Genomic DNA, 17,755 nt, shown 5'->3' on the forward strand with positions numbered 1-17,755 from the left:
TGTGGAGGTGAGGAGCTGGGCCGGATCGATGCTTCATGTTGGCCACAAGTGTCACGTACCCGAAGGATCTTCATCTCACGATTCTCACTGAACCACGACGGATGATTTCCTTTCCTTTATTACTTTGAAACAAATATTTACATTTACCAATTTTTTTTCATCCGGGCATTTGGTCTAGTGGTATGATTCTCGCTTTGGGTGCGAGAGGTCCCGAGTTCGATTCTCGGAATGCCCCATTAAGTTCTCCAAGTATTTGGGTTTTGAGCAGAGACCAAGGGTTTTTTTGGCTGGCACCATTCTTTAACTCTCTTACACCAAGTTTATCTATATATGATGGTTTTTCAATTTCCTAACACTTTTCACCATAAATTATAGTAAATTGATATTTAATTAGAAGGGCAAGAAAAGCCCAAGACATCCTGATTACAAAGACCAAGAGGCCAAGGAGTGGAATCACCATAAATTATAGTAAATTGATATTTAATTAGAAGACGGGCAAGAAAAGCCCAAGACATCCTGATTACAAAGACCAAAAAGCCAAGGAGTGGAATTAGACCATACAGTCCAACTTGCCACGGACTGGGCCTTCCTAGCTAAGGAATCGGATACACAATTAGCCCACCTAGAAACGTACCAAACCGACCAAGACGGTTCAAGAACAAGCAAACACCTAATGTCCTCTACCACACACCTAGCACCCAATTCAAAAGGAAAAAAGGGGTCTTCAAAGCAGTGGATAAGGTTGCTGGAGTTGCTCTCAAAGATTACGTTTTTCAAATCTTCTTCCTCCGCCCACAGCATCGCTTCACGGAGAGCTAGAGCTTCACTAGTGAAGATTGAGCTAGCTGAACTTGGGATCGAAGCAGCAAAGAGAGGAGATCCATTGGAATTTCTGTGAATGAACCCCAGACCTGCAGTATTATCCGCCTCAACCATGGAAAAATCAGTGTTGATCTTCGTTTCTGGGTCAGTCGGAGGCATCCACATCCTCTCAGCAACGATTGCTTCACTGTCACCATTACCAGAGACATTCCAGAACTCACGGTGAGCAACTCCTGCCTTCTCCACAATTCGATTTGGGATCCACCTCACACCATTAAAATACAGGTCATTCCTTGCAATCCAGATAAACCAGCAAGTAAAGGCAAATAGACTGAAGACCTTATTGCTCGACTTGGAATCAGGGAATTGCAGCTTGCCCCAATCATTGATGATATTGCTTAATGACTTCTGATTTCGCATCTCCACCACACTGGACAGTCCAGAACCAAACCAGATCGCACGAGACATATCACAATTGAAAAGGATGTGATCCATCAATTCCACTTCTTTCCCGCATCTGCCACAGTAGGATCACTTCTTATTTGCCTGATCTGAAGATTCTCCCCTGTAGCCAAGGCTTGATTCAAAGCTTTCCACATGAATGTTCTAATTTTTGGATAACACTGAGCCTTCCATATCTTCTTCCATGAATTCATAGATACTTCATCCCATTTGTGGTTGTGAGAAGATGTTGGAGCAAGCAAGACTAGAGAATCTCTGCAATTACATTGCAAGTGGTAAGCAATTTTTACAGAAAAAACTCCATTAAAAGCTCCTCCCCATGTTATAGAGTCATCACCTGCAGTTCGGCCAAGTTGAATTTTTATTATAGCATTTATCTCTTGATTTGTAAATAATTGCTGTAACAAACTCCTATTCCAAGATCTTGAAATGGGCTCAATAAGATCGGAGACCCATTGAAGTGAGCATCCATGTGGTTTCTCCGACGAAACCCTGAAGAAAGGAAGATCTGGGATCCAATTTGAGTTCCAGATTGGAGTATTAACTCCGTTACCAATCAAAGAAATAAGCCCCATCTCTAACACTTCCCTGCCTTTAATTATACTTTGTCATGCCCAGGATGAACATGATCCTTTCCTTGCTTCCATGAAGCTGCAATTAGGGAAATATATAGCTTTCATGAATTTAGCCTAGTTAGAATCAGGAGATGACCAAAGACGCCAAGCCACCTTTGCAAGCAAAGCCCTATTGTGAAGGATGGGATCACGAAAACCAAGACCCCCTTTATCCTTCGATCTACATAACCTGGACCATGACATCCAGTGAACTTTATGCTCATCCTCCTTCTGCCCCCAATAGAAAGTAGAGATTGATTTCCTTATATCATTATGTAGATCCACTGGTAAAAGAAAGTGAGAACCTGCATAGGAGGGGATGGCAGAGGCAACAAATTTGATGAGAACTTCCCGCCCGACCTGGGAGAGGAGCTTGGCTTTCCAACCTTGAGTTCTCTTCCCTACTTTCTCACCCACATCCTTAAAGATAGCCGACTTTTTGACCCCAAAGTCAGAAGGTAAACCCAAATACTTTGATGCTCACCATATTTGATTTTAAGGACCCTGGCAAACCATCTACGAAATCGACTGGGAGTATTTGAGCTGAAGGTAAAGGATGACTTACTTTCATTTATTGCCTAGCCACTAGCTTGACAATAAAGGTCCATGCATGCTTTTAGGGAACTGACCTGATGCAGATTCACTTCTGAAAACATTAGGCAATCATCAGTAAACAGGAGGTGGGAAATGCAAGGAGTCCTATTCTTAACACTGTGGCCATTGATTAATCCTTGACCTTCTGCTACATTCAATATAGAACTTAAAATCTGAGATCCAAGGATAAAGATAAAAGGGGAGAGAGGGTCACCTTGACGAATGCCTCGAGAAGGACAAAACGATCCTTTCTCCACCCCATTAACCAAGAGAGTATATGAAACCGAAGCAGTACATTCCATGACCATATCCACCCACCGCTAAGAAGCCCAGTTTTAATAGGGATGCTTTGATAAAAGGCCATTCGAGCCTATCATAGGCTTTCCGCATATCCAATTTCATGGCGAGAAATTTCTTCTTTCCTTTTTTTCCGATGTTTCACATAATGGAAAATCTCATGAGCCATAAAAATATTATCTGAAATTAGCCTATCAGGAACAAAAGCTGATTGGGAGGGGGAAATGATACTTGCAAGAGAGTCCTTGAGCCTATCTACAAAGATCGTTGAAATGAGCTTGACTACCACTCCGCAGAGACTAATAGGACTGCATTTTTGGAAGTATAAGCATTTTATAGATGTTTGATCAAACTTGCTTTTGAAAGCAAAAATAATATTACAAGGGATAATTCCTATTGCCCTTGTACTTTGATTTATTACTACTATATTTTCTATACTTTTCAAAATTACTAATCCAACCTTTAACTTTATCTACAATTACTATTGCCTTGCTACCGTAAAGTTCCGTTAGTTTATTGATGATGTAGCATCTTTATATTTTCTCAAAAACCCAAAATACCCTTATACTTATCTCTTTACTTATTTACCCTTTTGTCAAATTACAATTGTACCCTTAATTAACTGTGGAGAAAAAAATAACTAGGGATAATTACTATTGTCCCCTTATACTTTGATTTTATTCCTACTGTATCCTCTGTACTTTTCAAAATTACTAATCCAACATTTAACTTTGTCTACAATTACTATTGCCCCCTACCGTTAAGTTCCATTAGTTTACTGATGATGTGGCATCTTTATATTTTTTCAAAAACCCCCAAAATACCCTTAAACTCATCTTATTTACCCTTTTGTCAAGTTCAGGAAGGTAACTATAATCCGTTTACTAAAAAAAAAACCACAAAATAAAGAAAGAATGATTAAATAAAACTCAAATAGAAACCAAAGAGGAAGGAAAATCGAATTCAACGCAAATTGGAAACTGAATATCACCTAAAATATTTTCAAAATAAATGAAGTTTAGTGAAGGTGGGAAACCAAAATTGGATTTAGATTTTGCTCATTTCTTTAATTCAAAATAAATGAAGTTTAGTGAAGTTGAGAAACCAAATCAGATTTGGATTTTGCCCATTTCTTTAATTCAAAATAAATGAAGCTTAGTGTAACGCCCCAATCTCCATGTAAGGAGAAAGTCGTCATTGATCAAGGATCGATGTTACTTAGGTAGTGAACCAAAATACACTAAGAGGGTTTCCATAGACAATGTGAATAATAAAATCCACCAAAACTACAAATGATCGCAGCGAAAAATATTCAAATATAAATCAAAATGCTTCCATGAATTGTCTCATAATTTTAATGAAATCTAAGTAAAGGTCTAGAATCCAAGATTTACAACTAATTGGAAATTTCAATATTTATCTATCCTAAGAGATGTAGTAGACATGATCTTGATCTTCATCCTCTGAATATCCATCATCCGTAGAAGTAAGGGGTAAGTTTTGGGAATAAACTTAGCAAGTACAACCTAACACATATCAACAGTTTCCTTTCTTTTTATATTTGATATTTAATTAAATAGAATCTTATATAAATAAAATTAACTAACATGTATAAATGAGAAAATAAAGTAATGACATGCCCAATGATATGAATGAAACTCAATGATGCTAAGAAGATATAAATAAACCACACCCTCACTGGTCTAGGGTCGATAGGATGCCCCATGCCGTTACATGGCTTGTGCACGTTACACAGCCTAACATCCATCTACCCTAACCCAAATGTTTCCAAACTCAATGTATGTTCCATGCCGTTACACAGCCTTAACATACATTCTCATCCAAAAATACAACTACCAACTCACATGCATACATGGTCTAAGGTCGATCGGATGTCCCATGTGTTTACATGGCCTGCGCGCGTTACACAGCCCAACATCCATCTACCTCAACCAAATGTTTTGGAATCAATGTATGTTCCATCCCGTTACATGGCATGCATGTGTTACACGGTCTTAACATACATTATCATCCAAAACATCTACTAACTCAACATCACACATAATGCTAATATGATCATGACATGTCTTGATGAATCATATGCAAACAATGCAAGATCATATGAAAATGATGAATTTTGGATATAGTCCATTATAAAATCGATGCATAATACAATAATAATTAACCCAATAAAACACAAATCTAAAGATACATTCATGCTTATAGAAAAGATTAATAAATTCAAAGGAGAGATTAATTATTGGTAGATCATAATAATTTCATAAAACATAATCTAAAAGAATACATATTTATATACTCAAAGACAAAATACTAATAAATCAAGATAGACAAAATCTAAAATGTATTCATACTCAAAATCAAATTATAAATCAAAAGAATAAATCATATACTAATAAACTGTAAATCGAACATCATCTAAAACATATTCATAATCAAGATAAGTTAGAAATTCAAGAAAAGAATCAATTGCTAAGAAGTCATGTAAAACTATAAATATGATTGTAGAAAAAGAAAACGATAACATATTGAAAGTATAAAGATTGTAATTATCGTGGAGAAATCACAAAAAGAATATCACCCTTAGATAGAGGGCTTTCAACGCTCTAAATTATCTTCTTCTTTTCTCTGCACCATTGTCTTTCTTCTCTATTCTTGTTTAACCAATATAGGCTCTCAATTCTCTTGTTTAATATACTCACCATTAACTTGACATTCTCATCATCTTTCTTCTCTCCCCTCAATATTGTTTCTTCCTAAACTACACCTAAATCTTCTTAAACTCCACGTTTCTTTCTCCTCTCAATATTCCCTCTCAATTCTCTTGTTTAATATACTCACCATTAACTCGACATTCTCATCATCTTTCTTCTCTCCCCCCAATATTCCTCAAGATTCCTCAATATTGTTTCTTCCTAAACTACACCTAAATCCTCCTAAACTCCACATTTCTTTCTCCATCAATTTCTCTCTCCTCTCAATATTCCCTCTTCTTACCATCCATTTCTCTTTCCTCAATATTCCTATGTACCTTTGAGGCATTGAACCCTGGACCTCTTTCTTTATTCAAGGTGCTTGTTAACCGTCTAGCTAATTCTCAACCTATGATTGAATTTAGCAAATAAATCCTAGTAACTATGTTAATCCCATACTAGTTCGGCTTTTAACGGTAATTATTTGAATATCAATACAAAATGTCAAGACTACCCCTATGTTTTAGTTGCGGGTGTTACACTTAGTGAAGGCGGGAAACCAAATTGGATTTGGATTTTGTCCATTTCTTTAATTCAAAATAAATGAAATTTAGTGAAGGTGGGAAACCAAATCGGATTTGAATTTTGTCCATTTCATTAATTCAAAATAAATGAAGTTTAGGGTAAAATTGACATTTAATCTGGTTTTTATAAATGAGGTAAGCATCGCCTTTTGATTTTTTTAATTTTAATGAATAGCAAATTAGACATTACATATTCAAACTTAACGGCTACTTAACACCGTTATAAGGAAGGGGGGCAACAATAATTTCGTAAATAACATGGTTTTATTAGTAATAAAATCAAACTACAAGGGCAACATTAATTATTCTTTATATATATAAGAACTTCAAATTTTTAAGTAGCATGTTTTTTATTTTTTGATAAGTATTCAGATATTAAACAAGTATATTGTCACTAGTCAATTACATAAGGCTAATAGTCCATGGCCTTTCTTTGACCACTCATCAATTTCCAAACTTACCATCTTTTAAGTTGTCTTTCTTAACTGCTTCTTGATTACATGGAACTAGTTTTAATCATTTAATGTAATCTTGTGTTTATTGTGTTTGCAAGGAATTGATTAGAGATCTATTATATTATGTTTTGATTTTGATTTTGTGCACTCATATATAGATTGACAGCTTTTCTATGTAACTAATAGTTGGTTTTGGGTTCAGATTTATGAAGGTGGGTTCTAACAATTGTGTTTTCTTTCTCCAATGTATTTTGCTCCTCCCCTTCTCTAATTTTCTTTTTGGCAATGTCCTAGTGGCAAAAAAGGTTTATGTGATTTTGTGGAAGAAGCATGTCTGATGTTTGAAGAGGTTCAAACAATGTATCTGTAGGTGGTGATTACATTGTGCTTCAGAGTTGTTCCTTAAGATGGGTTAGAAACTTAGAATGTTAAGCTACAATGTTGCATCCTTGTCTAGCTACTGTAATATTTGTTTTAATAAACCAATCTCCCTTCCCCGAATGAGAAAGAACATTAACACCTTATTAATCTTTCATATTTTCATTCCCTTGCTAAGTAGAGTGAGGCCTATCAAAATACACTTGGTTCAACAAGGATCAATGGTACCATGCATTGAAAGCATAAGCCATAATGGAATAAGAATTTTCACCTACCGTGGGAAGATAAGAAAATCTTTTTCAACATATGAATTTTTTTTTTTAAGATAATCATAGTCAAGTTTCATTCATGTGACTAGGAGAAACCGTCATTTTGATTCAATAACTCAACCCACTTGTGGGGGTGTTATTGAATACAATAACTAGGGGAACAATCAGGAAGTTTCCTCTCCTATCCGTTGTGGCCTTGCATTTTGAACATTGGCATCAAATATTAGTCCAAACTATTAGTAAATTAATTCTAAATTGTTAGTAAACCTAATTCTAAATCATTAGTCCAAATTGTTAGTCAGTTCGAATCCAAACCGGCTCGAAACCGTTGAACCCAGTCCAAAACTACTCCAAACCGCAGTGTTGATAAGAAACTGTCAATGATTTGTGACTCCATATCTGGAGGAACCTGCCCTCACAAAAAATGTACTTCATCTGTAAATATATTCCTATTTAAAGGAAGTGAGAAGGAAAACATTTTGCCATAAATGTTAGTTTATCCTAAACTTGAACCATGTTAAATTGTACCATCTTCTTCTCCTTCTTATTGCCTTCCATTTAAAAGCAATGAGACCAATGACGTCTCAAGTTCAAGCATCTGTTCCTCCTCCCCACATTTTCCGTCGTCTAGAACTACTAGGTTGATGATGGGGGGGGAGAAGAAAAAAGGATTTGGTTTTCCACAAACAAACCATAAATAGATAAAAAGTCAAAGGCTAAATTATTCTGGTCTTGCCAGATGAAGGGGCTTGATTTTAGCTAAGGAGACTTAGGATTGGATTAGGGTTTTACAAAATCCACAACCCTTGCATTGGATCCCAGATCTCACAATTGCGGTGGTAACCGGCTGCGCATTAAAAGCCATCTGTGCATTAAATGAGAAACCAAACAATTCCAAGAACACAGGTGGTAATTAATTAGGAATCAATTTAGGCTAATATTTCTTAAGGAACTAACTATACACACTTAACAATACAATTAAGGGACTAAAAAACCACTAACAAAAAATTATCCCAAAAACAAAGGAAGAAGAATCAATCAATCTCTGGCTTCTCTTTGCACCATTCTTGATCTCATCTTCTTAATTTACAGAAGAGAGAAGAAAGAATCAAAATTTATATACGTTTTTCTTCCTCTTTTGGTCCCTAATAGTGTTATCGTCTAGTGATTGATTAGCTAAGTATCCGACAACAGAGAAGCGTGTCGATACAGATCATAGGGTACCCACAAGTGGTCCAATGGACATGGATGTCTGGAATCCAATCTCAGCCATGGCTTTCCTTTCCCACTCCAATGCAGCAAACTCACCGGTCCAGGATGAAGGTTTCTGCAAAGCCCTTCAAGATTATCACCACCAAGCCCGTGTTGATTCCATCTATGTTCCACCCCTTTCACATCTCCAGCAAAAACCAACAGGAATGGAGGCAATGAACCCAGCTCGTATATCCTGTGCTTCTTCTGTATAGTCATCCATGATTCTAGCTTCTGTGTGTATCTCCCTTGTCGCCATCTCCACACATCGATAACCATAACACCCGTGTTGAAGTAACAAGGTTGTCGACCGTGGAATGCTTTAGAGAAGATCGGATCAGACCAGAAATTGTCAGTGAAGTAATTTGTGAAGTTAGCGTGGCAATACTCAGGGGCACCCAGAACGTGAGAACCCAAATCGATCTTCCATAGTTTGTCCACATCATCGACGACGATCAGATCGGAATCGAAGTAGATGATCCGACGAACACCTGAATGGAGGAGATCTGCTAAATAGATTCTCGCGTAGTTGAGGGGTTGATCTAATGCTCGACGGACCGAAGACGAGATCTTGCCTTTGACGAGGTTAGTATCGAAGTGGTAGAGATGGAAGGTAAGGTAAGGGAAGGTAGTGACGATTGCACGGCGGAGCTCTGCGCGTCGGTGGGAGGCGAGGAAGTGGAAGACGATGTTTTCCGGGCAGGAGGAGTGGCGGAGGACGGAGAGGATTCCGGCGACTGAGCCGCGGAGGTAAGTGGTGTCGAGGGTCATGGCGATGTGGATGATGGAAGGGTTGTTGTGAATGAGGAGAGATCGTCGGTTACCAGACCAAAGTACCTTCTGACATCCAATGCCATTTCTGAAGGCAGGAGCTTCACTGAATACTGGCAGAGGAAATGCCGCCCTTTGCGTCCATTTACCGGTGGCGGAGGTGGTGGCGCCGATGGTGGAGAGAAAAAGTGGGAGCAAAAGCAAGAGCAGCAATGGAGATCCTGGAGTCATGGCAGGGGAAAACAATGGAAGAAGTTCCAATTTTGAAGGGATAAGACGAGAGAGAGAGAGAGAGGAGGAAAAAGGAGTAAAAAGAGCAACCCAGATGGCAAGCAAGCTGTTTCCGAGTAAGAGAAAATGATGTGATTTGAGAATAAACGTGGGCTCCCACGGATGACGTGAGAAAGAAAGAGAGAGAGAACGAATCAAATGTGGCAAGGAACGCGTGAACCGTTTTCCGGTTCGGATATTTAAGATTTGGAATGAACCGGTAAATCAACGGCGAATTGAACTCCCGCACGAACCCCTTTTGGATTTTCATCATTCTCGCATTAAATTGCGTTGGATTAGGTGAGATTAGTTATTAATTAATATATTAATAGAGATTTGTGACATTTATCTTTCACGGGCTTAAAATTTTCCATTTGGAATTGCGGGCAAAAGTGACTAATTTAGGAGTGCCTCATTAAAGAATTACGTAAATCTATGTTCCTATATTCGCGAATTAAATTCTCCATAAATGAGGTTTACCTAAAAAACAAAAACTCCATAAATGAGGGAGAAGAATTCAATTTTCTTACATTAAAGCATAAATGTAGCTTAACCGCTATAAAATAAATTTTATCATTAGATTTATTGGATTAAATCTGAACAAACAATTCAGATTTAATCCCTAAACAATTTGTACGGTCTTTTAACCACCATCTTCTATTTTTTTTTTTAATATTTAATTTTTAGTGCTAAAAGCTTACTAATGTTTATTTCTTGGTAGAAAAACTTATTAACTTTTTATTGACTAGAAACCCACTGATGATTTAGAAGTTTATTCAGCCAACTCATCACTCATGTATCTTATATGTTTTTAAGATGGATTAATAACGTTGTGTTTTGCTCTCACTCGAGAGGTCGTGGATTCGATCCTTACAGACAATGTCTCCCTCCAGAGGATATAATTAAGGTGCGCGAGCCCGGATGAATCTTAGCTTTCAAAAACAAATAAAATAACGTTGCGTTTTGTTTGATGATTCATATTTCATAGAATAGAATTCTTGGGATAAAAAATGAAACCGTGGAAAATCTGGAAAAAAAAATTGATAGAAAAAAATGTAAATTTGATTGCTTATATTTAAGTTGTACACATCGACAACATCCTTATAATATTTATTTAATATATAATTTAAATATACCATGATCTCCTCACTAAAATTAAATGGATTTAAGGCCTTCATCTAGAACTTTGACCTCATTCTCTACACTGTATGAACATATAATAATCATATATAATATGCCCAGTACATGCATTTTCAGGTGTGGGCTCTGAGAGACTGAGACTAAAGGCAAACCTGCACTGAACCTACTACTCCACTAGTGATGGTGAGCTAGGTTTACACTAGATACCCCTATAGATTTGTCCTAGAAATGGTACAAGCTTGTGGCTGTACCTGTTCCCAGACTTTTGTATGGATTAAAAGATTGACAAATTCCTCAACAGTCTTCAAATGAAAGCAAAGGCCACATGAAGTTAGTTAGATGGTTAAGATCAGTGCAGTGCTGGATAAAGCAAAATATTCCATGACTATGAGGCTGGCATGATAATACTCTTTCACGAGTTCTTGAGATCGCAGACAAACTCAGAAACTGAATTTGAAGCACTACTAGCAAGGGGTCTGGAATGAATGAAAGGTGAATCATGGGTTGAGTGCGAATAAGCTGCAATGTCTGAGGATTATGTAGAAAACAAGGAAGAGCAAGATAGACGACCTCAACTTTTTTTCTTCTTTCTTTCGATGTGTTTCAGGTAAATTGAACTGAACTATATTTAGATCATCATATAACTATAACTAGTAGGGTATAGGATAGAGACTAGAAGAGTTCTACAGTGCTCTCTCCACCTTCCAAGTCCACCACTACCCAGAAAAGCCTACCTACAGTACTACGCTGGAAAAGAAAAGTCGCCAATAAGAGATGTTCTTAAATTGTATGAGAATCTCAAGGTTATAAATGAGGACATATTCTAAGAACACTCCAGACAAATTATATTAATCAATAATACATTTTTTTTCTTCTTCTTTTGATAAACAATCAATAATTCATTTGATTCCATGGAAAACCAATCTAGAACTCTACAAGGACAGCAGGTAAGCAAGAGATACAGAAAGAAAAAGAGACGCACAGAAAGAGAGAGATATATCAATGAATGAGTGGACATGAATATTGCAACAAAGACACACACAGAGAATCAGGTAACCATCTAGCTATTATGTCCTTCACATCAATCTCAGTGTACCCAAAACGACAACCCCGTGTTAAATTTTGTAGTTTCTTGTAAGATTTGTATTAAACAAGAGGGTCCCTTGCTGTCTTGCAAGATTGGGAATATGTACATTTAGGAATTTTGTTAAGTTTAGAATTTGAAGATAACGAAGCAAACTCGTGATACTCTTTTGGAAGGTTTTGCCTTCATTGCATGACCCTACTACTTTTTTTCATTTAACCTCACGAGTTGTCAATTAGAAAAGACAATTTTTTGGTGAAAATAAGACAATGATGTGTATGATGCGTGTTTTGAATTGAGTTGGAATTATATAAAAATGAAGTTTAAATAACCAAGTAACCTATACAAACGCTGAAACGCTAAAGACTTGAAGTGGTTTTTTATCATTCTACCCCCCCCCCCCCCCCCCCCCCCACCCCAAAAAAAATGCATGGATTCATGTATATTTACCATAATATTTTTCTCTTATTTTGGTAATCGGCAGATTGTATTAAGAGAGAAAGAAACCTCAAAAAAGATATATTACAACTTAAATTATCTAAAAGTAAAGACCATAAAGAACTTGTTGCGGGAGAGGAATAGAGAAAAGCTTTATGTATTGCAAGAGCCTCTGTCACCATACCCTCTTGATATCCACATCCTTCACCAAAAGCAAACAGAAGCTTTCCCTGCGAATCTCTTGCAATACCTCCAAAACCAAAGAGCTTGAGTTCCCGAAATGTACAACCATCTACATTTATCTTGAGCCATGTTGGTGGTGGAGGATTCCAGTGGATGAATAGTTGTTTGTTCGGTTGTGGAATATCTAAGAACTTCAGATGTGATAAATACAACATCCACAATTGTCTAATCTCAATAGTTTCTTGGTCTAGTGATGGAGCTGGTGATATTGTCAATCAAAGTTGTATATAACTTCCATAGATGCCATAAAGTAAGAATATCCGCAAAGGTAAAGATCTCCTAATGCTAGTTTGAAAATACTGATGGATGAAATCCTATACTTGTGGTTGGACGTCTGCAGTATAATCCATTGAGGGGAGGGATAATGTATTCCAATGATACGGAAGTTTCCTACCCGATTGGGTTAGACCCGATCGGGGCTCCACATGCCATGCAGTCGGGACAGGAACCGACCAACTTGATCAAAGCGTAACGTACGTCAGACTTATATGGCAAACGCTCTCAATTGGGGAGGTCAACTCAGTAACCGATCGAGTGGGACCAACGACAAGGAGGCATAATCCCAGGAGAAACAACAGCCTTCGTCGGGTAAACTTACCAAGTACAGAAAATGTAACACTTACAATATAAATACAAAGACACTCCCCTCCGGTAAGCATCCAATACATTTTGAACATAGTCTTGTGTAATTCTTGCACATGACCTTAATCTGTTCACTGTCTAACTAAGCCATCGGAGGCGGTTGCCCGGTATTCTAGCCGGCCCGCGTCTAACCCTTTTTGCAGGACTCATCGTTTCCAGAATTGGAGGAGGTTTAGTCGGGAGTAGCAGCAATATAATTGTGACGCATCATCTAGATGGCTTAATTTGTAAAAGTTGCATGCCAGAAAGATATGTTGTGGGGTAGCTGAGTTAATACCACAAAATAAACACGATGGATTAATGTAGCATCCTCAAGTGATCAACAAATTAGTAGTAGGTAGCTTATTATGCAAAGATTTTCATGTGAAGTGAAGCACACACAGTGGTAGAGGAAGTCGCCATAACCTTTGCCAGGATGAAAATGATTGAATCACAGTTGTCAGTGATTGATGGAGTTGATAGGCACATCGAATTGTGAATTCTCATATGGTTGTAAATTTCCAAACTACTCAATCACGAGTTGTTGATAATGGAAGTGGAAGATTGACAATAGTATCAGCTACATCTACGAGCCACCATTGTTACATCAAAGATCTGTTCCAAGATAAAGTGTTTGGTTGAAGAAGTTCAAATACCTTTGAAGGAGCTAGAGTTGCAAAGGGGTAACAACCGTTGCCCAGATCACAATTGGGAATGCAAGGTGTTGTCCAAGGGTTGACTGTTGTTCCTATACCCACCTGTACAAACATACCTTTTAGAATGAGGGGATGAGCCTATAGAAGAGGTTTCCATCCCCATGAAGCTAGTGGCGAATCATATGCTTCTAAGAATGTAGTGTTCTTAAAGTACTTTTCTTTCGTCAACCAACCCCAGAAGGATCGAGTGGGATTTAGAAGTTCCCATGCTTTCAGAGACAGAAGAACTTGGTCGAATGAATTTAAATTCTTGAGATTGAGACCCCTTCTCTTTTAGGTTTGCAAACAAGAGACCAATCCATTGTGTGAACTTTTTGTTTGTTGGCTGAGGACCAAAAGAAGTTTTTGGACAATTTTTCTATATCCTGGAGTAAGCTGGTAGTTTGAAGCACGACATAACATAGCTTGGCATAGCTATGATTATAGATTGTATCAAGACTGCTTTACTTGCTTTTGAAAGGACCTATGCTCGCCATCCTTGTAATCTAGAATTGACCTGTTGTAATAAAGACAAAATGTTTTTTCTTTAGCCGCTCTGGAATAAGAAGAATCCCTAAGCAAATGTCAATCTTTGTAGTCAGTGTAAAATGAAATTGAGCAAATAACTCTCTCTTAATGTTGTTAGATGTACTGGGACAATAGTAAGCTTAGGTTTTGTTGAAATTTAACTGCTAACTTGAGAAGGAACAATACTGTTTTATAATTGTGTGGAAAAGACTAGCTTCTCGCTTAGTTGCTTGGCCAAATAGAATGAGATCATCTGTGAACACTAAATTGGAAAGATGATCCCCTCTCTTTTCAGTTGGATGCCTTTATAGCTGACTTGATCTTAAAGCAACCTCTAAATGAGAAGTAAGAGCCTCTGCACATAAGTCAAAAAGATAAGATGACAGTGGATCTCCTTATCGCAATCCTCTTGTCGGTTTGCAATAAGGAAGAGGGGAAACATTGAGAAGGATTAAATGGTGAGGTCTTGTGACACATAACATCAACCAATCAATCCACTTGCAAGGAAAGCCATATGTCAGTAGTGTTTTTGTGATAAATGACCATTCTAACCGATCATAAGCCTTACTCATGTCTAATTTCATTGCCATGAGACCCTTCTTTCTTCGCCGATGATTATGCAATTTGTGCACGACTTCATGTGCTATGAGAACAATATTCTGAATGTGCTGACCTTTAACAAAACCCTTTGGTTGAAATGAAGATAAGTGAAGGAAAAACCAACTTTAGTCTATTCACCAAAAGCTTGGAGATAATTTTATAGCTCATGATGGATAGACTAATGGATCAGTAATCTCCAACAGATGTAGGATTTGTATCTTTAGGAATGAGAGCTAACAACATCAAATTTAATATTTCCTAGCATTTTGTAAAATATTCTTGGAAATCCATCTAGTCCTGGACATTTGAAACCATTGGCATCAAATACTACTTTTCTTATATCTGCTTCTGTGAACGGTTGCAACAGTGTTGCTTTTACTTCATCTGACAACTGATTTTGAATGACAGAGAAATAAGATGCTGGCTAAGAAGGGTTGCATGTACGATGGATGAGATTGGAAGTGATCTTGAAATGCCGTAGCAATTGCTGCCTTATCAGAAAAATGTAATCTGTTATGATGAATAGCCGTTATGTGATTTTGAGCACTCCTTCGTATGGTACGTACTTTGCTGGAAGAAAGAAGTGTTCCAATCATTATTTTGTAACCAGAAAATTCTGCTTTTCTGGTACTACTTAGTCTGGAGAGCATGCTTGTAAAGCTTGTGAGGCATGATCTATTAGTGCATTGCGGGCCTGGCTTGCAGTGATTTCCAGATTCTGAACCAAATTGTGATTCCAGTGTAAGAGCACAATTGAAGTGACCGAAGCTTTTCTGCAAGTCTAAATGAAGGTGAACTGTGTATATGATGCTCCCATGCTGCTGAAAGTACATCATGATAAGTGTCCTCTGATAGCCAAAAATTTTCAAAATAAAAGGGGCGTTTGTGGAATGGAGTTTTGTAGTCTGAGTGCATCACTAGAGCCATATGTTTGAATTTGCCACCTTGACATGATGGATGTAAGCTGTAGGGAAGAGATTGAACCATGCATTGTTGGATACAAAATGATCAAGAAGCCCTTACCATGTTTTTGCTTAAAGTATAGGAGGGGTTTTTTTTTTTTTTTTGGTACGAAACTAAAAGCTTCATTCATGAACTGAAAAGAAAATACAGACACAACAAAGAAAAAAACGAAATACAAAAGATAAATACATGAAAACACAAGGTTCGATCTGAACTAGGAAATGGAAAGTGACCAAATGTCATACATGCAATAGACAAGGTCATCTAGGCTAAGGACTGGGTCGAGCCCAATCCCTTAGAAAAGTGATGGTAACAACTACAACAATAATTAAGCACCAAGGATACGATATACGTATCCTCCATCACAAACACCCAAAGAGGTGACACGCCACAAAGGCGGACATAGACACGCCACAAGGACGGAAATACACGCCACAAGGGCGCAGAGATAACACGCCACAATGGCGGAAAGATAACACGCCTCAAGGGCAGAAACAACAGCCACGGCGAAGACACACACGGCCACCAACAACACGAGACTCTCGTAGTAGCAAAGCTTCCAAATCCACTAAAGATACTTCCAGCTCCAGCGTAAAACCTTCAGACTTGCGGAATGCACTACGGGATCTCGCATCTACCTAAACTCTTTTTTTTTTTTGTCCTTCTCTAAACCGTTGAAGGGAGAGAGGCTGAAAGAGGGAGGTGAGGGAATAGAAGAGGGTGCGGATACCTGAACTTTTTTTGTTTTTTTTCCCTCCTCTAAACCGTTCACGGGAGAGAGAGGCAGGAAGAGAGAGGTGAGGTAATAGAAATAGGGGTGGGGATGGACAAAGCAAACAGAGAGGCAGATGGAGCACACAGGGGCGGAGGGAGAGAGGAGGCGATGGAACAGAAAAAACTGCAGAAAAAAGAAATCGATAGAGAGAGCCGGAGAGAATGGGAACCTGAGAGTATTTTTTTTCCCTTCTCTAAACCAGTCACCGAAGAGAGGCAGAGAGAGGCGGAGAGAGGGAAATCAGGGAGCAGAACAGGGGGGGGGGTGGAGGGAGAGAGGAGGCGATGGAGCAGAGAAGAGGAAACCCGAGAAACAAAGAAAAACAAAAGCAGAGAAAACGAGAGGCGGAGAGTGGAAGAGAGGAGATGAGGTAGAAAGTTTAGGAGGGGAGGTGGAGAGACAGTCTCTCCACCTCAAGGCGGGCGGCGACGATCGGTTTATTCAAAGCGATTTCTTCAGAGGAGGCGCTAGGGTTTTTTAGGTCTTCATTTATTGTTGTATAGGAGGGTCCAGTATGTTTAATTGCAGACAATCCAAACGACATAGCAAAAGATTGGAAAGAACTTACATTTGATAATGTTAAACATCTACCTTCTTGGCGATCTTGGAGATCCAGTTCCAATCACCCCCTAGGATCCATGAGATGTCAACAAAAGATCCTAATTGAGTAATTGATGTAGAGTTTCCCACTATCGTGATTGAAAAGAAGGAATAGAGCTCATATAAACAAAAGTCTTGTAGCCAATTTTGAGATTGAGCAGTAACCATGACATGCATGCATCAACTAGATTGTCACACCACGTCTACATAGATTCGATTGTCACAATATAACAAAAGACCTCCTGATCTATCCTTAGGGGGAGAGAACATAAAACTTTTTAATCCCCAGTATTTACATAAGATTAGGGGATATGTATCATGTTTTTTTTCCAGGTAACCGGATATGTATCATGTTAGGTCCTGTAATATGATGTCCCTTGATATCATGCTAGATTTTTTTTTTAATTATTTTTATATTTTTTAATTTTTTTTTATTTTCTTATTGTCAATGACATTTAAGGTTCATCTAAACTAGCTTTGATCCTCTCACTACATCCTGGGAGATTTGAATACATTAAGTTATGCCCCTGACTCTAAGGAGATTTGAATCATTGATCTCATACTATGAGACATTGGCCTTTCACCAAGTA

General features: G+C 38.0%; 2 protein-coding genes and 1 non-coding gene across 3 annotated transcripts; 1 reads left to right on the plus strand and 2 right to left on the minus strand.

Moving 5' to 3' along the window:
* Positions 1-163: 163 nt before the first annotated feature.
* Positions 164-235, plus strand: TRNAP-UGG (transfer RNA proline (anticodon UGG)). The gene has a single exon. It is a non-coding gene; the product is annotated as a tRNA-Pro (tRNA).
* A 245-nt stretch (positions 236-480) lies between these two features.
* On the minus strand, positions 481-1,317 carry LOC149012435 (uncharacterized). The gene has a single exon (XM_089157605.1). It carries the CDS (start codon positions 1,315-1,317, stop codon positions 481-483), a length of 837 nt encoding a protein of 278 aa, XP_089013731.1.
* A 6,267-nt stretch (positions 1,318-7,584) lies between these two features.
* On the minus strand, positions 7,585-9,541 carry LOC149012436 (putative galacturonosyltransferase-like 3). Its single transcript, XM_089159899.1, has one exon. The coding sequence runs from the start codon at positions 9,437-9,439 to the stop codon at positions 8,363-8,365; it is 1,077 nt and encodes a 358-aa protein (XP_089016025.1). The 5' UTR covers positions 9,440-9,541; the 3' UTR covers positions 7,585-8,362.
* Positions 9,542-17,755: the final 8,214 nt, after the last annotated feature.

The sequence above is a fragment of the Hakea prostrata genome, chromosome 6, assembly GCF_041222555.1.
Source record: "Hakea prostrata isolate BN-2017 chromosome 6, UWA_Hpros_2, whole genome shotgun sequence".
Taxonomy (NCBI): domain Eukaryota; kingdom Viridiplantae; phylum Streptophyta; class Magnoliopsida; order Proteales; family Proteaceae; genus Hakea; species Hakea prostrata.

Coding starts and splice junctions, on each gene's coding strand:
- LOC149012435 (XM_089157605.1), bottom strand. CDS start 1,317: ATGGATCACATCCTTTTCAATTGTGATATGTCTCGTGCGATCTGGTTT.
- LOC149012436 (XM_089159899.1), bottom strand. CDS start 9,439: ATGACTCCAGGATCTCCATTGCTGCTCTTGCTTTTGCTCCCACTTTTT.